At 43.7% G+C, this 22734-nt stretch overlaps 1 protein-coding gene across 1 annotated transcript; it reads left to right on the top strand.

The window, feature by feature from the left end:
- Positions 1 to 769: 769 nt before the first annotated feature.
- nrbf2b (nuclear receptor binding factor 2b) lies at positions 770 to 7352 on the top strand. Its single transcript, XM_041973265.1, has 4 exons — positions 770 to 959; positions 2735 to 2819; positions 4913 to 4953; positions 5936 to 7352. The coding sequence occupies exons 1-4, from the start codon at positions 867 to 869 to the stop codon at positions 6626 to 6628; spliced, it is 912 nt and encodes a 303-aa protein (XP_041829199.1). The 5' UTR covers positions 770 to 866; the 3' UTR covers positions 6629 to 7352.
- Positions 7353 to 22734: the final 15382 nt, after the last annotated feature.

Genomic DNA, 22734 nt, shown 5'->3' on the forward strand with positions numbered 1-22734 from the left:
GTAAATCATGGTGAACTGTGCAGCATTTGGATGCTCCAACTTGTCTGAGAAGCTTCCCAATATGTGGATTTACCGAGGGACCCAGAACGGAGGAAGAGGCGGCTTGTAACGGCCGGCAGGATTTTAATATAGCTGCAGGAAAAAGCAGCAATAAGAAACTGTGTGAGGTTCGTTGTGTCTACAGAGGTGACAGAACAATACCTTTTTATTCATTTTTAATACGTTTCCACTAACCGAAGTCACACTGAACATCAAATTCTATGAATCTATGAATAACAATGCAACTGATCAGTACACTGAAATAATTAATAGAATAGAATAGAATAGAATAGAATAGAAATACTTTATTAATCCCTTTGGAGAGTGTTCAGGGAAATTTGGGAAGACCGTGACCACATTTATTCGAACTAAACAAAAAGCTGGGAGGCCATGTGGTAAAAGGACAATATCTATAACATACAAAGACAAAATACATTTAAACAAAAACTTATCACATTGAACAGACATAATTATTTTAATGCAGGACGTCTGGCAGAATGTACATGCATTTTCGTGACTTATAAGACTGATATTGCATCGATTTCCCTCTGAAAACGAATGAAAGCATTGGTGGTGAACTCAGTCTGATCTGGTGTTTGGAACTATTGAACGTCTCCAGTAACCCGGAAGTGCGCCGCCATTTTTTTGTACACGGGAGAGAGTGTCGCGACTCTGAGTATATCGACGGCTCTGGAAGCACCGTGAGCAGCTGTGACGTCATTACGTTTTTAGCGTAGCTTCGGCTGTAGAGTAAAAGCGACTGTGCCTCTTTGACAATAACTCTCCTGTAGTTTTGTTTTTTCCTGATTATTCTCAGCGCTGTGCGAATGACAGTCTTGGAGGGACAGACGCGTATTTCATGTAGAGTTAATCATCGAAGAAGCGGCTCCATGGAGGTCTCAGACAGCCCGCTGAACCTCGTAAGTTTTCGTCTTGATGTTGCAATAACAGGCTAATGTTACTGTAGCTTACAGCTTGGATAGGTGAGCTATCTTAGCTAGCTCTCTGTCAGTTAACGGCTAATGTCTTTGTTGATGTGTTTTTCTTGTTGTCTGACAGGCTGTCACAAAGTTTTATCATTCCTGTGATTTCGTTTGTAGAACAGGCCTACTTATTATGTTATTACTCGGTTAATAGATGTAGTTAACAGCGAGGAAATAAAAGTTTAAGATTTCCGTTTGTTTACATCGTCGCGTGGCTACGTTGCTCCTGGGCTCACTTTATGACTTTATTTAAAATAAATGCCTCCGTAACATTTGTTAACCTCTGTGTCTCTATCTCTGTACCTCTAGTGACATTCCTGTGTGATAGGGAAGGGCCATTATCAGGACAGTCTTAGTGTAATCCTCCTAATCAGGACTGTTCGGGACAATGGAGGACTGAAATGTGCCCCCCCCCCCCCCCCCCCCCCCCCGCATCATTTCCCATTTGGTATTTGGTTTTCTTGGTATTTGGTTTTCTTGTCTGCTGGTCTTTGGAGACCGTTCTTGTTACATGACATTATTTGTCTGACTGATTAGATATTTTATATGAGCTATTTTACTCATTTACCATTATATTGCCCAAATATTTACATTGACCGTCCAAGCTGTTGGAAACCTTCCTCAGAGGTTTTCTCCATATTGACATGACAGCATCACACAGTTGCTGCAGGTTTGTCGGCTGCATCCATGATGAGAATCTCCCGTTCCACCACATCCCAAAGCTGCTCTACTGGACTGAGATCTGGTGGCTGTGGAGGCCGTTGGAGTCCAGTGAACTCATCGTCATGTTCTAGAAAGCAGGTGGAGATGATCTGAGCTTTGTGACATGGTGCATTATCCTGCTGGAAGTAGCATCAGAAGATGCTCCACTGTGGTCATAAAGGGATGGACATGGTCAGCAACAATACTCAGGTAGGCTGTGCTGGTTAAACCAGGCCACGTTGGTACTAAGGGGCCCAAAGTGGGACAAGATCAGGGTTCGAATTAGGGGAGGTTGGCTCCCCTGAAAGGCAGAGGAGCTCCCCTAAAGAGATTCAGCTGATACTTTAGGGGGAGCCCTAAAAATCTTCCAAACGACGCAGATGATCCGTTCTGTGTCCTCCAGCAGCGCTGTTAGCATCTGAATGTGGAGCTGAAATGGAGACTCATCAGACCAGCAACGTTTCTCCATCTTCTATTGTCCAGTGTTGATGAGTGTGTGTGAATTGTAGCCTCAGTTTCCTGTTCTTAGCTGGCAGGAGACACCCGGTGTGTGTTCTGCTGCATCCTGGTCCAGACAACTGCTGCTTGCTGGATGTTTTCTCTTCTTCAGACCATCTCTGGAAACCCTGGAGAAGGTTGTGGGTGAAAATCCCAGTAAATACTCAGACCAGCAACCATGTCGCGTTCAAAGTCTCTTAAATCTGTGTAAAACATGAAGTGAGGGCATGAATCAGTCAGATGGAGTTTAAACCAACACTGCAGGTAGGATTTGGTTGATTTTGGTTTACGTTTCTTCTCTAATAGCACCCATGGTTGCAGTAGCACCGTTTGTATTTAGTTTATTACTGATCTGAGAAAACTGAAATCCTTTCCTGTTTCTGCACCAGAATCATGGCTGATTCTGACTTTGACTTTAATTTTTTTTCTTCCTTGCTTGTCAGATGTCTGGTTGGTACATGCTGATGTGTTCTCCTGTTTCCGGAGATGACCTCATGTCTGACTCTCTGCAGGCTCATCAGCAGTGCAGGAAGGCAGAGCGTTTGGTAGCTGCTGGAAAGTATGAAGAGGCCATCTCCTGCCATGGAAAAGCAGCAGGTAGGCTCTGAGACACATGCACAATATTTGGGACACGGCTAAACTTAAGCCGGAATCTTTGGGATGATTTTTAGGAATAATGATAAGACGGAGCTGGACTTCCTGATGACTTTGTCCAGCCTCTCCCTCTCTGTGATGCTCCAGCAGACCACAGCGTACAGGATGGCGGTTTTTTTGTCTCCTCCTTGAACAAATAACTGAATATTTCATCAGGAATAGCAGAACATGTTATTATATTCAGTCAAGAAAAGAAAACCTTGCGATATAGACTGAGAGCTTGGTCTGATTCGCGGTGGCAGCCATGTTAGTTTGGGTTATCCTAAACCTTCTGACTGAGTTGGATTAACTAAAGCTTCTTTTGTTCACAGAGGGAAATGATATTGTCATGGTTTGACCAATTAATGTGTGAAATAATCACTGTTTATAGAAAAGAGTAGTTAAGTTAAGCGTAGTAGCCTTAATCTGAGACATGATGTACATCTCCATGTTCTGAAATCTCTAAAACCCTGGAAACTTTTTATTCTGAACCAGGAAGCTGTTCTCATACACTTAATACAAACCAGTGTTTCCCCAAGCACCGCACTACGTCAACCTCGCCACGCCTAGAAGATCAACTTCATTTTTTTATTAATATCTTATGTATCTTTTCATTCAGTGATTTTATTTTTAGGTTTTATCTTATCAAGGTTTTTATTTTCCACCAGATCCCAACAGAAGTAATCCAGGGTTCCATTCCTCTAGAACAGATTTATATTTTTCCTTTTATTATAAAAACTAAACAGCCTGATCTTGTTAACGTGGCGTTGTGTCTCTACCTGCCGCGTGCACACAGGTGAGCTACACTCCCACCTGCACACAGAGAGCGCACGGTGGAAACATCATCAAACACCTGTAACACAGAAACACCTGCTTTATAACAACCTCTGATCTTACTCCGTAATAAGAACAGCTGGAGGAGGAGCAGGAGGAGGAGTAGCAGGAGGTGGAAGAGGAGGAGCAGGAGGAGGGTTTTACACTGTGTTGTGTGGACGATGTGAAGGATTGTCCATCATGTCCAGCAGCGTTCTTCTCTGGATCACCAGCTACAGGATCCAGATCAGAACCAGAACTTGTGGACCTCTCCAGGCCTCTGGTTCTGCAGACTGAACTCTGCACCAGACTGAGAGAAGATGTGAAACATGTTGAAACAAACACATTGAAGCATCTCAGTCTGTTCTGTGGAGTGAGATTAGTCTCATAACGGTTCCATGTTTTCAAGCAAGTTGAAGCGTTGTGTGACGCCCGGTGTGATACAGCATGTCCACCAGAACTTACTGGAGTTTAACCCTGAAGAGGAGCAGGTTTATGTCCTGATGAAGACTGTATGATGATTTCAGAAAAGTCATTAAGATGTCGATCTCACAGCTACAAAAACCACCGTGTCTCATTCCTTAAACTCTGACTGCATCTGACTTAAATGAAGCAAAACTGAAGTCGTTCTGATTGGCTGTCCTGCCATCTGCTGGTTTCCTGGCTGGAAACAGCTGAACATCACACCTGTGTAGTTATGTTTCTATCTCCTTAGAAATATTTCTGAATTACAATCATTTTTATCTTTGAAAGAAACTGAGACAATTTCACACATTTTATATCCTCACCCAAAATTCTTTTATTTATTTAACCTTTTTTTTTTTTTTTACCAGGAAGACTTCTGTCTCTCTTTAGAGGAAGACCTGGCTAAGAAGGCTTCCTATAGCAGTCTACACATATAAAATACAACACACAATAAAAAAGTTAAAACACACAAAAATATGTTAATCCACTCCAGGCGGTTCAGAACTCAGCTGCCGGACTTCAAACCAGAACCAGAACGGAGAGTTTGTTCCTCGTGTTTCAGCCTCTTTGGCTCCCAGTATGTTTTAAACCTCTTCTGAAAACAGGTTTTACTTACTGAATGAATTACTGTTGTACTATTTTACTTCTACAGTCGTTGTGTTTTTTTAATTTGTTTTATATGATTTTTTTGTTGCCACTTGATAACAACAGTTATTATTATCATCCTTTACATTAAGCTGCAGGTTTCACAGAGACGTTTTTTCTAATCTGTGTTCCAGATCTTCTGACTGAGGCCATGAAGACCACAGAGTACGAGCAGGTGAGCCTCCATGATCTGTTCTTTTTCAGCAGCGGTAGGCTCGTGTTGGCTCCTGCAGACATGTGTAGGTCCGTGTAGGCTCATGTTGGATTGTAAAGGCTTCTGTTGGAATGTGTAGGTCTTGTAGGCTCATGTTGGATTGTATAGGCTCCTGTAGGCTCGTGTTGGGTTATGTAGATCTGTGTAGGCTCGTGTTGGTTTGTATAGGCTCCCGTAGGCTTGTGTTGGATTGTATAGGCTCCTGTAGGCTCGTGTTGGTTTGTATAGGCTCCCGTAGGCTTGTGTTGGATTGTATAGGCTCCTGTAGGCTCGTGTTGGTTTGTATAGGCTCCCGTAGGCTCGTGTTGGATTGTATAGGCTCCTGTACACTCGTGTTGGATTGTATAGGCTCCTGTAGGCTCGTGTTGGATTATGTAGGTCTGTGTAGACTTGTGTTGGGTTGTATAGGCTCCCATAGGCTTGTGTTGGATTGTGTAGGTCCGTGTAGGCCTGTGTTGGCCTGTATAGACTCATTTTGGCTCGTTGTGTTAGCTTATGTAGGCCGTGTAGGCCCATGTTAGCTTGTGTAGGCCATGCAGGCTCGTGTTAGCCTATGTAGGCCGTGTAGGCCCATGTTAGCTTGTGTAGGCCATGCAGGCTCGTGTAAGCTTATGTAGACTGTGTAGGCTTGTGTTAGCTTGTGTAGGCCATGTAGGCTTGTGTCAGCTTATATAGGTCGTGTAGGCTCGTGTTAGCTTATGTAGGTCATGTAGGCTCGTGTTAGCTCGTGTAAGCTCCTGTTGGCTCAGATGAAAGCAGCCATGTTGTTTTCACGTTTTCTCTTCATCATTTAACTCACTGACTCCAAAATCAAAGATTGATGGACAAAGCAGTTTCAGTTATTGTGGTAAAAAAAAAACACCAGTCGGTCAAATTAACTGGTCCAGGTGTAGTCCCAGTCTCATTGAAGATCCAGTGACCGTTATTGGTTCTGTTCCTGCAGGCCCGTCTGTCCATGGAGCTGCAGAGAGACAGCCATATCAAACAGCAGAGACTGATCCAGGAGCGCTGGAAGAGAGAAGCTCGGCGTGAGGCGACGAAGGCCCGACCTGACCTGGTCCGGTCACCGAGTGGCCAGCGGCTCCAAACCAAGCCTCTGTACTCGGGCCAGTCCCAGGGCCTCAGTGGGCCTTCAGCCGAAGTATGTGGACGAGTCGGGGAGAGAGAGTACGACACGCTCCTCTACCAGTTCCAGATACGGCAGACTGGAAGCTGCCAGCCTTCGACTACCCCGTGTTCTGGCTCTAAGACCACCAAAGATGACAAAACCCGGCTGGAGGAGCAGCAGACCACCATCGAGGACCTGCGTCGCCTGGTGGACCACCTGATGAACGAAAACCAGCGGCTGATGACCGAGAACCAGCGGCTGTGTCTTGAGAACGCTCGGCTGCAGTCGGAGGCGGCGGACTTCGTGGAGCGTTCAGAGCTTTGGGTGCTCCCACAGGCAGCCAGCACCATGGCAACGGGAAGCGGGCGAGAAGGGAAGAGCACCGGGAAGGGAAAGGAAATCGCCATCCCTCAGCTGCCGCCGCTGGAGATGCCCGCTCAGGAGGATCTGTGTCTGGATGACCTGCCTCCTTTGGAGCTGCCAGAAGACATCCAGAATGAACTGCAGAAGATCCTGGACACAGACTAACTGTGATGGACACACACACAAACACACACACACACACACACACCCCACCCCACATACACACCACCATAAGTTCAGGAGATTAAATGATTGACAGCCGAGTTCTGATGGGAGAGGAGCCGGTCCACCAGCCAGCTCGGATCCACGGTTGACATCAGATCTGGTAGATCAGCTCAAACTTCAACCAACAGGACGGGTGAAGATGGAAGAGTCAGGACATCAGCATCAACATTAAAACTACCTGTGGTACCCAGCAGGAACATCAGGTTCTTCAGGCCCCCCTCCATCCCTCAAATCAAACCATAATGGTGTCAGGCATCTGTGATGCTTCCATTTGTGTTTGTGCTGTTTTGTTAGAAAGGTTTAGGTTAGATAATAAAAGCTCATCCACCACCACCACTAACCTAAATCAGACTAAACTAATCAGTTGTGCTGTTAAAATGTTTACCAGTTTTACCTGATGTGGCTTATCTCATTGATCAGAGGTGGGTGGACGTCCTCCAGGACTGAGAAATAATCAGAAGATTTTACTTTAACATGAATGTTTGGAGCTAAAGTTGTTCAATAAATTCAGTTTTCAGATAATAAAACGAGGACTGACAAAGAGGATTAACCCTTAACACTCCAAACCATTTCCTGCTATTTTTGTTCTGCCTGTTGTTTTTTTTTTTTGATTGTTTATTTTTCTTTTTAATAAATAAATTCCTCTAGCAGCTGGAGCTTTTAATCCCAGTATAAACCAGTCTGTAGCAGCATAAAGGCTGACCAGAACAACAGAAACTATTTCCATGTTTCCACTTTTTCCTCATTTCCAGTTATTCCTGCTACTATTTACCTGCTATCCTCACTAAACCAACTCCAGCTCAGCTGCTTTGTGGCGCCACCGTGCATCAGAAACGTCTTCTTGGCTTTATTCCAGCCATAGAGGAGCATTATTTTTCTTCTTTTCACACACACATAGAACTTTCTGCTCACTGGTTGATCTTTGGCTGCTCCTGATTGGACGTTACCGTCAATCTAAGCTCTCTGATTGGTGGAAAGTCTGACAGGAAATTGCTTCATCATCATGTCCAGGTCTAAATAGAGGTCTCTTAGCAACATAGTAGTGATGGTGATGTTTTTATGGTGAAATGTGATAAATAATGCTGTTATCATGGATCATTGTGGATTTACCAGATAGAGTCTCTGAATAAAACTACATTTAGTGGCTGGATTGTAAACCTCCTGGACGGGATAGAAATGCCTGGAAAACGTCCGTATATCAGCTAAAGGGTAAAATATCCATCACATTTACCCCACAGAGATACACACCACCGCTCCTGAGACGCTGGTGGTGATGGAAGAGATGGCACTCAGGGAGAGGAGTTTTAAGGGTTAAACAGCTCTGATTGGTCAGTTTTCTTGACTGACATTACATACAACCAGTAATTTTCTGTCATGCAGAAACTTTGAACCTTTGAATGACTTTTAAACTTTAATTATGATGGGAAAAACAAAAATGTTTAGCAGCACAAATATTAGATTTATGTTAGATTTGAAGAATGTAGGGGGGCCAATTTCACCCAGGTGGTTCTCCACCAGGTTCTGTTCCTGACTGTGACTGTGTTAAGAGACTGATGTTATCTAAAGCCACATAAAGGTACACCTCACAGGGTTTCTGGAGCTTTCTGCTGTGTTTTAGGTCTTCCTCGGTTCAGTATTATCACATTACCAAAAACAACAATTGGTTCATGAAAACACATTTGAATGCAGCAGAAAGCCGTGAGGTGGTCGTTCAGGGTTATTCTTAACGGATTTTGCTGTTTTTGTTTGGATGTTTTCAGCTACATCAGCTCAGGTGTGAAAGTTGTCCAATAAACATCCAGTTCTGTAGAAAAAGACTATGTCTGACGGAGAAAAGGGAAGATGTGACGTTTATAGATGAAAACTGTCTGAAGACTATAAAGGACTTTGCAGCAAAAATTCTTCAGATCACAGATCTCTGGTTCAATTCTGTCAGAGGAACCACCTGGATTCAGTCACCATGGCAACGGGATGCTGCGTCTCTGGTCTCATCCGACAGTCACATCAGGACAGTTGGAGAAAAAAAAACTTGAATGTGCTGCGGTTTGGAGAAGACTTGAATTAAAAACTTCTGTGTGTGTGTGTGTATGTGTGTGGTCGGTGTTTTTAACCACCAACATGAAGGTTTCTACACACTGATGTCAGGTATAAACACACACACCTGTGTTGGCCAGTTCTGGTTTACTCTGAAAGACAGAGCGTGCATGGTAGGATGTTCACGTGTGTTCGTGTTTTCTCTCCCAGAAATGACTGAACCGTTTCACCTGAGTTCTTCTCACCTGCTGATGCTCTGAGGTCTGGCTGAAACGTGACTAGTACCAGGTAGTACCAGGTAGTACCAGGTAGTACCAGGGCCTCAGCAGACCGGACGCCAGGTAGGCTGCAGACCGGAGGCTGGGTCAGTCAGCTGTGGACTGGTCAATTTCACCTTGATGTAAAACAGAAGAAAACTTCCAAAAATCAGCTGTTGGTCAGCTGACATCTTACATGTGATCTTGTGATCTGGATCTTTTGGCTGTTCATCAGTAAGTGTCCTTAAAACATTGAACCCTAAACCTGTTCTGGATGGATCTGGATCTGACCACAAAACCACCTAAACTATCCCACAACTCTGAGGTACTGAAGTCACACAACACAAACTGGGACGTGATCCAGCTGGTGACGTCGAACCACCTCCAGACTGTTTCCGGTTCAGAAACTGGATCAGATGTGTTTATCATTTGGGTTTTTTCATTTCTGTAGGGGATGCTAATATAAAATGTCTTGCTGAATCATGAACAATACATGTGGCAAATCTTGTGTATGACAATGATGATGCATTAATTATTATAATAATTAAAAGATGCATTCAATTAAATTAAGCTTTATTTGTACAGCATTGATTCACAACAAGTCATCTCAAGTCACATTTATAGACACGGTCTAGTTCATTATGGTCCACTTATAATCCAGTTAAAACAAACCCATCATATGAACATTATTTGTATTAACTGTTCATATAAACCAGTTAAAAAAAAAGAATGACCTAGCTAAGAAAACCCTCCCATAAGAACCAGGAAGGGCGGCCATCTTCCTGGACCAGTTGGGGGTGGAGAGGACAGGAAAGAGGGTGAACCAGCAGCAGAACTCTAATCCAGGGATTCCTGCTGAGTAATAAGAAGAGAAACACGAATGAACAACGTCAGATATTTCTACATGGAGAGTAAAGCTGAGGGCATCATGGAAAATCATGGAAAGAGGCCTTGCTGTAAGTTTGATGTTCACTCTTGGAACAACTTAAAAGCCGGCAACTAAAGGGAGGATCAGGGTCACCAAGCCAGACCTCCTATAAGATTTATCAGGAAGGAAGGAAAGCTTGAAGATGATGTGAAAGTCTGATTCCACAGAGAGAGGTCTGATGGCAGGATGGTTGCACTTCCTGCTTCTGTCACCCGCTGACGCTTCGCTCTCCCCTCTGCCTGCATTTTTCTTCTTATTATTGTTGTTTTTCTACTCAAGAAATTCATGGGCAGTGGCTACTGGATGCTCATTAATCACTGGGACTGTATGTTGTGGTGGATTTGGTTGGATACTACTATTTTTCAATAATTTTACAATCTTGTCAGTGTCACATTAGTGTGGCCTACAAATAGCAGAAGCCTTATCTATGCTACTCAGGAGCTGAAGCTAACTAGCCGCTAGATGCCTCCCCTTTCTACAGATGACTATTACAACCTTCTACAGAAGATCACCCTGCTGGAGATCCAACGGCTCCAGATGAATGTGGAAGTGAGTGGATTGTGTGGAAACGATATAACTTTGCCTTTAATAAAAAAGCAAACAAGTTCTTTCTAACACACAGCTAATTAGCAAACATGGCTGGAGAGAAACAGGATGACAGTGGAGAAGGTAATAACTCTTAGATATCAGGAAAGGGCGTGGACATGTTAAAAACAGCAACGAACCCGGTGAGTAGTCAACCAGATTTGCTCCACTTTGCTTATACAGGGGGAGCAAGAGGAACTAAAGTACCTCGGACCCTGCAACACACTACCAAGTGATCATGGTATGCTAAGAACAACCTAGAAGCACCAGAGAAGCACCAGAGAATGGGGACGGCCCATCAGCATTTAGGTAATGTACAGTTGAAATCACGGTGCATGTCCAGCAGACAGTTCAAATATTGGAATGACATACGTCAGGACATCAGGATAAACGTGTACAGGTGGTAGTACACAGTAAGCTAGTGATCGTTTCATTGTGTTACCAAAGGTAATGTGGAAAAAAAGTAGAGACGAAAACCGAAATAAAGTTTTAACTATTTTTATTTCTGAGACAATAATCTGAATCAGAATACTTTATTGATCCTGGAGAAAATCATGTGCACACAGTTGCTCCGTACCAAAAGAAGGAAGGATAAGAGAAAGAAAGCTCGATAAGAAAAATAGCAAATTACAGTTACTAATATCTCTTTAAACAGATCCAAGATAAATCCTGCAGTGAGTACTATGTACAGTATCATCGGTATGATAGACAGTAAAATGTAAATGTAGTGCAGAGTGTAAATGTATAACAGTGGATGTTGCTGCTATATGGAGGAGTTGTACAGTGTGATGGCTGCAGGTAGGAATGACTTCCTGTGTGGTTCAGTGGAGCATTGAGGTGGTATCAGTCTCTCTCTGAACGTACTCCTGTGGCTGGTCAGCAGGTTGTAAAGCTGGTGGGAGCTATTGTTCAGTATTGTCTTTATCATGGACAACATCCTCCTCTCCCACACCACCGTCAGAGTCCAGCTCCATCCCACCACGTTACTGGCTTGTTTGTGTCTGCAACCCTCAGCCTGCCCAGCATGCAGCAACATAGAGGATAGCACTGGCCACACACACTCTGGCAGATGTTAAACCACCTTTGCCTCCTCAACAAATAGAGACGCTCTGGCCCTTCTTGTAAAATGCAGCAGTGTTCTTAACCCAGTCCAGTTTATTGTCACTATGCACTGCAAGGTATCTGTAATCCTTCACCACTTCCACATTGACAACTGTATTGAAACAGGTGTCGCTGGTGTTCTGAATCTCCTCAAATACACCATCAGTTCCTGAGTCTTTGTTACATTAAGCTGCAGATGATTCTGCTCACACCGAGTGACAAAGGAGTCCACAGCAGCCCAATATTCCACCCAATTTCCTCCCTGATACATCCACCTACAGCAGAACCTTCTGAAGGCAGGTCTCTGCAGTAGCTGCAGTCAGATGTGTAGAGGGGGAACAGAAAGGGGGAGAGGACGGTCCCTTGTGGGGCTCCAGTGTTATCTCCACCATGTCCGACACACAGTGCTGCAAGCGCACATACTGTGGTCTTCCGGTCAGGTAATCCACAATCCAAGACACCAGAGAATCCTTCACCTGCATCACTGTCAGCTTCTCACCCAGGAGGGTCGGCCTGATGGCGCTGAATGCACTGGAAGACCCTCACAGTGCTTACCGGCTGGTCCAGGTGGGTGTAGACACGATTGAGCAGGTAGACGACGGCGTCCTCAACTCCGAGACAAGGCTGGTATGCAAACTAAAGGGGGTCCATATGTGGTCCAACCATGGGTCGGAGCTGACCCAGTATGAGTCTCTCAAGGTTATTCATGACATGTGAAGTCAGTGCCACGGGTCTGTAGTCCTGGGGGCAGGGGTGCTACTAGAGATTTTGGGCCCCATGAAAAGAAAGTGAAGTGCCCCCCCCACCCCCAAGAAAATTTTGATAGTGTAGTACATCCAGTTAGCAATTTTAAAGATATGACCATCAAAATAGCATTTTAAAAAGGTAGAACTTTGTGTAATAAGATATTAAGGAGAGGTAAAGGTGCACTATTGCTGAGTCATGCTTGCAGTCTCATTCACCATCACTGTCCTTGCTCAGCGTTTTTCACCAAGAGCCCAACGTGGAGTTTTCTCCCTGGAAAACCACTTTTCAAGTCCTGAAGTCCAGCTTTTTATTCTATCAGCTGTTCTGTTATATAGTGTCTCCAGTTATGTAATGTCATGTGTAACAGCATCACCATCATTATTTCTGGTGGCCTCCCACTATTTGTTTTACTTAAAGGTGTTTTCAGTGATTTCACCCACAATGTGAAGGGAAACTGATCTGACTACCAATCCTCCACGTCATCGTCTCCCTCATGTAGCAACACATGAAGTCTAATTTATCTCCAGATCTGTAGACTCACAGGTGAAGCTTTAGATTAGTGGGGAAACATATATGATGCTATATGCTTGTTGCTAGTTAATCTTCTGATATCTAGAAAATGTAAATATTTCTCTGGTAGGATTGAAAGCCGTCACCCAGTCTGCTGCACTAGAAATGTTCCTACTGCAAAGCAGGAGGATGAGTCCAAACTACTGACCTGACCTACGTTACAGAGACAGCTGAGAACCATTCACATCAGTCTAAAATAAATACAAACTGTTTTTATTTACTATTAATAATTCAGAACCATTTTTTCTATTATATAATGTTTTTTCTCCACAACAATCTATTAATTTAACACTCAGCTGCTCACCTCCTTCCTCACGGTCACCTGGACATGTTCAGGTGGGGCGGAGAGGGGGGCGTGTTCGAGGGGGGAGGGGGTTCTGGCAGCATCTGCTTCGGCTGCTCTCGTGTCTGTTCGAACATGCGTGATTTGTTCTTAGCAGCTTGGTAATCGTTTGCCTGCGTTGATTATTTGACTAAAACAGTTAAATGAATAAAATCCAGAGTTTTCTTCAGGAATTTGAGCTAATATGGAGCAAAGTGAGCTAGCTTATATGGACAAAGTTTAGAAGAGACAACAAGCTGATGTTCCACAACTTTCCATCAGACGAACTAACCGACCACCTCGCCTCTGGAAGAACTGGGTGACGTACTGTCCACCCCTCTGTTCTCTCTCCAGTCTCAGCGTTTTTCTTTTTATTCTTCCCGATTTTTGAGTCATCCTGCCCTCTTACCATCCACTTGCTGTCTGTAGTGCTGATGGAGCACCTGGTGGAGCAGCTGGTGGAGCAGGTGGACTGAACCATTTAAGGGAAATATAGAGGGGAGGTGGGTGTTCAGAAATGTTTCCAAAACAAAGAAACTTAGTGATACCAATGCATTGGAACTAAAATGTTTGCGTGATTGTAAGTTTATCATTGAGTATTAGATAATTTTGTTAGTATTACAATTGTATTGAGGGCCCTTCTGGGCCTCTAGAATCTTTCCCCTTTACCCCCTCTTTTTGGCGCCCCAGCCTGGGGGCCACTGGAACGTGGGGTCTTTGGTACAGGAACGAGGCATGACGTCTTCCACCGCAATGGGACCCTCTGTAGACTCAGACTCATGAAGATAGTGTAAGACTCCACAGAGTTGGAGGCACCGGATTTAAGGACTTGCTGTCTTGCCTGGGTGTAGTCTTCTCAATTGTTTCTCCACCTGATTACATGTGATAAGGAGGCACTCCCCTTTTTTCTCTACTTGCCTCCTACTCAGAGCTAGTTTACCAACCTGAATGCACCCACACACCACACAGGCGGATAATCCACTTAAATACACGGCACCCGGTGAAGGTGCCCAGTCAAACCTCAATCGATTACACATCAGACCACTGCAAATAAACACCGCATAGATTTCATGCCAACAAGATCAGGTGTAAACACTTCTGAGTAGCTACCATAGACTGTATATAAGAGATGGGGGGAGCTTCCGTGACGTCACCCGTAGGTTTCTGAAGAACTGAATTGAAGCTCGTTGGGCGGTTCCCACCGTTGCCATCTTGACAGCATCACACGTGTTGTCATTCCTAGAAAATCCAAAAATGGGCAAAGAGGTGGAGCTGAGAGGGGCACTGTGAAGGTGGGGGTGGATGACTGACAACCATCAAACTCTTAGCTGTATGTATCTAAGAGCTAACTGAGCTAACCTGGAGCTAAAAGTAGCTAAACAGCTAACAGAGGCAGGCGGGCTAAAGGTAAGGCGCTGTTAGCCGGCTAAAAACCGCAGTTGTGCTGCACTCTCCCTTCTTTCCACGAATATTGGATACCTGTCAATCAAAAGGACACACCCCTAATTATGCTGAATTTCAAGATTAAATAACATCTAAACGGATGAGTTAGAAAAAAATTCACCCCCCTCACAGTTGTCATGAAGGTAAACTTGACCTATTAATCCTAAAATGGATTTTTGCTGTGAAGTTGGTCTTTTTAACATGGGAGTCTATGGGGATTTGCTCTGTTTTGGAGCCCCTAGTGGATGAGGGGGGAACTGCACTTTTTTCCACTTCACATAGGCTTCACATTTTACAAGCAGAGGTTGCCGCTTGGTAGCTACTGACAGGAGGACATAAATCATTTTAGTGGCCCAGGGAACACAAATGTACAAAACTTAAACAGTCGCTTTTACACCTGTCACAACAAAAGAAACAACTGGGACCAGGACCAGACGAACTTGGAAAACAAAACCAAATCTTTATATGTCTAAAAAGGACAGCAGGTAGCGGTACCTGGAAACTGAACGCACACCCAGTCAACATTCATTCGGTGGTTCGACATCTAATCGGACCCCAACCCTGCCATACAACATATATTAAAAACTCATCTAGGATGTACAAAATTTAACATGTTAAAGCATATTTTTCCCAATTGGTGCCAAGATCAAAATATACTCAAGACTGTGCGTGGCCCAGCAACACTCTGGCCACTCAGCAGGAAACTGGCCCTGCCTGGTTCCCCTTTTATAGGGGGACACCCCTGAGGCCAGAGTGACACCCCACGGTGCCACCCGTTACAACTGCTAGAGACAAATAATCAGTGAAGTAGATTTTTTGATAAAGGCTAAATTTAGCACTTTGCCACTGAGCAAATATGGGAGATTAAACATTGAGGACTGCAACAGCTGGTGAATTTTAACATTGTTGAAGGTGGAAAGGACAAAGCTCGCCCTGTCAACCCCAAATGGTTCAAGAGGAAAACATGGCTAAGTGCAAGTGTGGCCAGAAAATCGCTGTTCTGCTTTCATTACCTACCCTACATGGACCACATCGGGATTCAAAGATCTATAACATCTTTCAGAACGTCTGAACATGGGAGCAGTTGCTCGCATGTTGGGAATGTTCTGAAACTGGGTTTGCTGGGAGCATAGCAGCTGTTTTGGATGATGAATTAGGACTGTACTCTTCTTATAGTTTATTATTGTGGCCACCAAGGGTGCATCGGTCAGAATGCATGAAGATAAGAGGCTTGCTTGAACTTGAATTATTTATTGTAGCTGAGCACGTCAAACAAGGAGATGACCATCTTTAGGCTTATTGGTAGGGCCTGTGTAAGTATTGCGAATAAGTGGTTTTTTGAAGCAGAAACATGACATGACAGCAAATGAGTCGTACATATCAATTAGTTTGCTGTATAATTCATAATCAACACCATGATAATTACATAACATATTCAGCATGAAAAAAACGGCCAAGGATACGGAACCTCATGATAGAAAAATAATAAACTACAATGTAAGCTAACATACGAAACTCGCTCTGTTGGAGTCTGCTGAGCCAGACTGACATATTGCAATAACAGCCTTATAAACATAATATTTAACCGCAGCAGATTAAACACACTCAGTGTTGCATGAACGCACACGGTCACAAATGAAAACAAAACCCAACAGAAACCGTCACTCCTTAAAACAGACTTTTGCCGCTACACTCCACTTTTTTCTTTTTTTTGCGAGGGAGCGCACAGTGAGGCTCCGCCCATCTAGTTAATGAGCAATCTCTGCCAGTAACAGACACTCTTCGTAACAGTGGCAGAAACTAGCACCACCCACAAACGCGCTATACAATGAAGAGAAGAAAACAGGCATGTCTCGGGAGAATTATCATGTGCCTGAAACCCTGTGGTCACCGTGATTCAGCATTTTCAGGAGCATTTCTGTCTCTGCGTGAGGGCGACTCCAGACTCTGATGACAATCACAGCCCTCCTTTAAAAGGATCTCGGCCGCACTGCAAACAAACTCCTGGGGTGTATGTTCACAGCTTCATAAAGCTGTAGTTATTCATGTTGAGCTCTGTAGGCCTAAGACCGCGACTAGCATAGGCGACTGGTCTAACTTTGCCATCCTGTTCTTAGGAGAGAACAGCACCAACTCCATTAAAACTGGCATCAACCTCCAGAATGAATGACAGGGGAAAGTTTGCATAAGCCAATATGGGTGCAGACAACAACCTCCTTTTAAGATCTTCAAAACTGTGCTCACACTCTTATGTCCATGCTGCAGATAGGAATGTCCGTATGGGCTTCCAAGACTTTGTGCCAGTCTGCTCAGCTGCAGATGCAAAGGGGCTGCCAGTCTGGCGAATCCTTCGATGAATCTGCGATAGTAACTGGCAAACCCTAGGAAGGAACGCAGCTCTGGCACTGTGTTTGGCCTTTTCCATTTGGACACTGTATCTATTTTGTCAGGGTCTGTTGACACACCCTCCTGAGAAATGACATGGCCCAAGTAGCTCACCTCGGTTTTGAAAAAGGAGCATTTTATCAGCTTTGCCTTGAGACCTTCTTTCTGCAGGCGACCCAGCACAGCATTCAAACGGCTCACATGTTCCTCTTCAGTGGAAGAGGAAACAACAACAACATCATCCAGGTACAGCAACAAAGATTGACAATGTTGATCTCCAAAGATTCTCTCCATTAATCTCTGGAAAGTACTTTGAGCATTGCATAGCCCAAAAGGCATCCTGTTCCATTCAAATAGCCCAAATGGTGTGCAGAAAGCAGTCCTCACTTTGTCCTTTTTCGGTGACAGGTACTTGGTTATACCCAGCAGCCAAATCCAGAGTTGAGAACCATCAAGCTCCTTACAACACATCAAGTGACTCCTCAATGCGCGGCAAGGGAAAAGCATCCTTTCGCGTCTTGCTGTTCAGGAGGCGATAGTCCACATACAGTCAAAGGCTGCCATCTTTCTTTTTGACCAGCACAATTGGAGGCAAAGGGGCTACTACTTTCCCTGATAACCTGTGACCCAAGAAGCTGACGAATGTGGGCCTTTGCTGCTTCATACTCTGAAGGAGGAATACGTCTGAACCGCTGACACACTGGCACCTCATCCACTAAGGGGATGTCATGAGAAATAAGGTTAGTACAACCTAGGTCCCCCTCATGTGCCAAAAACGCATTCCTGTATTTTTGCAACAAGGATCGAACCTGACATTGCGCCTCTTCTGCAAGGGCTGTTAAATCAACTGCGTCAATTTTATCTCTTACAATACAACATCTTGGTTCCCTACGTTGACAATGGGGATATACACAGTTCCTCTACTGACTCTTACCAATGCTGGAGACGCTAGGAGCCCTGCAGGTAAACCTGTGCTAAGTGGTTCAAACAAAACATCATCCACTGTGTGTTGCTTATGGCAGGTAGCCGTTACAATTTTCAAGGTACCTCCAGGGATTCTACAGACTTTCTCACCTTGTACTTTCACCCGACCTGAATATTCTGGGGAGGTGTTAACCTTTTCCTTTTCTTGGTGACACTGCTGAAGAGCCTGCTGAATGGGACTAGGAGCCTGTAACACAGTTGTAAGTCAAAGAGAGCTGGGCCATGTTCGACAAACAGCTCATGATAACATTCTTTCATTTTGTTCATCCCTAATACACATGGATGTATTATAGAACTGGATAACGGACTGAACAATGGCGGCACGCCGATTTTTCCCAGTGGCCACTCGTGGTACTGCAACAAAAAATCCCATGGGGCCCAAAAAGCATTTTTCCCATAGGCCACAATGGTAAAAGACACGGCTGTAAAACTGTTGACAGGACGTCTTCAGCTTTAAACACAGCTAATTACTAATCTTTCTATTCAATATTTTTAATTCATGGACATTTAATCCGTCAATTATTTTTCAAAAGGCCATAAAAGCCACAGAAAAGTCTCTATTTCTCCGGTGACGTCACGGCTGTGCACATGCACTGCCGAAGCGCGGTCATGCTGTGTCGGGAGCGAGGAGGACGGCTGTTGACTTCAATATGATGGGAAAGCTGTTCGTAAAAGTTAAGTTAAAGTTAAGTTTCTTTTTTCTGATATCGAGTAACTTAATACATTTGTATTCTTAATGTTTGATATTACATGCATGATAGTTCCTGTTTTTAAACGTATTGTGACCTAAATCCTAATTAGCTCTAGGTTGTAGTTACGACCACCTGTTTAAACCACCTGATAGTGCGTTTTACTGGTTTATTTTATGTAAAGAGAGATTCAGCCCATGAATAGATCGGGGAAAGTGAGGGTGGCTTTTTTTTTTATTTGTTAATTTCTTATATTTTGGTTCACATTAGTTCACTTTTTGTTAAGTAGTTTAATCACACTGTTCACCCAGAGGGCAATAGAATTTTTTTTAATTAAAATATTTTGTCTTATGAGCTGCTATTCTATTTTCGTTAGTTCAAATAAAATATGAATAACAGTCTTGACGCATCGCTGTCAGTGATATTTTGTTATACATATACAGTTAAATATTTTGGGAGTGTTGAGCCATTTCATGACAGCGACACAATGTCGCCAAGTTAGGTAAAATAGCCTACAAAACCATTTTCAATCCCTAACGGAAATCACGATACATAAAATACATAACTACATAATAAATATAGAATGGTGATAACCCAAGTGGCCTAGTTTTCCTTAACATAGTCCTCAGTTTAAACAAAGTTTTTTTTTTCTTTGTCAATTAAAAAACTGCAGCATTTAACAAAGTGGAATCCGGCAAAACACAAGAAAGGAACATTTTAAGAGACGCAATTGATAATCTTGGTGTCATCCAGGGAATAGCAGAAAAATAAAGAGAATATGCATGGGTAGCACAATGAAATAATGCATTAACAAGGACTTCTAACATTTATTACAAAAGACGTGCCTGAAATTATTCATGAATAAAGGTAGGAATTGTAAGTCATCGTGAAAATTTGACACGGGATTATACAAATATACAATATAGACTGACTTATATTGGGCTATTACGAATCCCATATAGAAATTCATCAGATTAAAACAAACCATCATTTTAACAATTACTACACAACTTTTTCCACGTATATTATATCATTACTTTACATCGAGGTCCGATCGTGTGCCGTAGAAAATCATCATCTGAGTTTGTACAGCTCTCATACTGCAGATTAATGTCGTGACCGCGCGTCGCTGGATCAGGTCACTGGGCTGCGCATTGCTCGTTCACAGTGACGTGAAGCATGATGGGAGGTGACACTACTGCGCATGCTCTATGGGCCCAATATGCGGAAGTAACCCGGAAGCCTGAGAACTTTTTCGGCGTATGCGCTGGGTGAGCAACTTCCATAGAAATGAATGGGCCGCCATTTTCAGTCCGTTATCCAGTTCTTATAATACATCCATGCTAATACACCTGGAACTGCAGCTGCGCCATTTGGGGAATCCCGGGTCGGTCACCAGAACCCCTCGCTTAGCTACTTGTTTACCACAGAGCTGTACATCTAGCTCAAAGTAGCCAAAATAGGGTATTGCTAGCCCATTAGCTGCACTCAGCCTCAACCAATTGCAGGAGTGAAGCTTATCTAGGCCCCAGGGTTCAAAATTCTTAATAAAAAAGCTCTCAGTTATTATTGACACCATGGACCCTGTGTCTATCAAACATGGAACCTGAACCCCACCCGACACTTGTACCCGGCTGGGTTGCGTCTCGTTCCTGACGCATCCACTGGTTGCAGCTTGCAGTTGCTGCACAAGCTCCTTCAACTGTGCAGTCTCTCCCTCCATTTGAAGAGACCAGAAGACTAAACTCCACAATCTGTGCAAGACCTGCTGTGGTTTTGCCCCAAAAAATAAGCCAACAAAATCTAAACTTATTTACCAACTGAAGTTCTTCAAAAACCACACGTCTCTGCTCTTACAGGATCCTGCCGACAACGCCAGATTGTGGCGTAGTGGTATGGGGGGATGAGTGGTATTGCCAAGAAATGAAGAGATGAAAGATTAAAGTTATTAATGCTTTATTTAAAATGGTGGGACTTGCAAGACCGACAACGCCACCTGGGGTGTTAGGAAATGTAGCAACAATGCCAGGAAATGTAGGACGCAGGCTCGCTCTTGTTAAATCGGCAGAGACGTGGGGTGCAAATTAAATGTTTATTTTACACAAAAGAATCTGTCTAAAGTTGAAATCATGCAATTATTAAAACTCTATTCCAGCTAAAAACAAGCTAAGTAGCTAAACAATAAGACTAGCTGGGGCCACAAGTGGAGGGCAGCCTACAGGGGGAAGTGCCCAGGTGTGCCACCACTCAACTTGTTAACACAACAAACCTCACTGCCTCTCCCCAAACTTAAAATGTGGAGCCCTTGTGTACCCAATACGCCAAACCATGTACAAAGTGGGGATCCCCAACCACGAGTGCCTAGCCCATCCAACTTATGGCTCCCAGCAGTCTTAAAAAAAAAAAAAAAAGAAAAGAAAAGCACAAGTTAAAACCACAACAAAATAAATAAATTCAACTTAAATCAACTGATACAGAAAAAGAAAACTACTACTAAATATAAACTGAACAATTCTAACAAAACAAAGGGAACAAACAAAACCAAATAACCAATACAAAACAAAGCAGCACAAAACAGCAGCAGGTAACCTGCAAGTAAAAAGCAACAAATTAGTACAAATCCCAAACAAATATTGCCTGCCACCCTACTCACCACCCTTAGAGGCAAAAGGAGGAGCCAGGGGCTCAAAAGGCCGCCGCCACCACCAACAGCAATTACAGGGAGCAGAGCGAGAACAGAGGTCAACAGATGCCTTTTATGTTGCTGCTCTAATTAAGGGGAGGAGCCAGTTCTTGAGCTACATGCAGGAAGTCATGTGCTCACCACTACAAAAGTATATCAGGAGGAAGAGTTGAAGCAGGTGTCCGAAGCACCACAGTGACGAAACAGCTGCGCCTTGCCCCACCCACATCGTGTCTATAAATGATCAGGCGGGCGCCTGTAATACATATTTATCACTTCATTTCCTTGATGACTCGGAAAAAGAGGGAAGAAATGGAATTTTTTAGGGTGTGAGATAGAGATCCTGATGGAGCACGTTGACAAACGTAAAAATGTTTAACTGGTGGGCACGGCGTCGGCGTTACTGGTGTCAGAAAGACAGAATAGTGGCAGCAGGTGGAGATGCTGTCATCACAGTGTCAGAAGAAGACACGCCAGAGGAGTCGGAACTCATGGATGGATATCTCAGTAGGTAGAACATCCGTCTGCCATGCGGGAGACCAAAGTAGAATCCTGCAGTGGTGAATCGCTTTGGAGAAAAACATCTGCTAAATGACAGTAATGATGGCGGTAATTTAGTCATTTGTTTTAATGTGTAAAATAAATATGTGCAGATACATCTGAGACTGGTATCGGTTTATTTAGTGTTAAATAATATTTCTTTCAAGTTGCTGGGTGTTCAGGCTGGCTCGGCGGTGCAGCAGCTGTGTCCTGAGAGGAAGTCCTGCAGGTGCAGAGGGAACCATCACCGCTATTAACCTGGCACACAAGGAGCTGCGGGAAATGAAGACGGTCTTGATAGAAATTGGGACAATTAAAAAAGGATTGTGTAAGAATAAATAAATAAAGGAAATCCAGCTCTTGTGTTTTCTAAGCGTTGCATCACTTCTAGACTTCTGTCCCACTCTGCTGCTGGATCTCAGAATAAATGACCACAACTTCCTTTCCTCTTCTTCTTTTACTGGCTGGTAAATGTTGGCAGCAAACTCTTCACCTCATCATCTCCTTGATTTGGTGCCGCAGTTTCCCGTTTTCCCAGATTTTGTGCGTATGCCCGGGTTGCCATGGAGGTGGAACATTTTCCAGCCAAGTTTGGTTTTTATAAATCCCAAAACTGACTATATTTTGTGTACGCTAGTTTTTGTTCCTACACCAGCTTTAGAAATGAGGCCCCTGGTCTTTCTAGTGCAATAAAAGAAGCCCTTGAGCCATTCAACTTAAAAAAGAAAAATAATTGCGCAAACTTATTATGGCGCTGCTGTCATGAGTGGATTTGAGA

This window comes from Melanotaenia boesemani, chromosome 21 (assembly GCF_017639745.1).
Source record: "Melanotaenia boesemani isolate fMelBoe1 chromosome 21, fMelBoe1.pri, whole genome shotgun sequence".
In the NCBI taxonomy this organism is placed as follows: Eukaryota; Metazoa; Chordata; class Actinopteri; order Atheriniformes; family Melanotaeniidae; genus Melanotaenia; species Melanotaenia boesemani.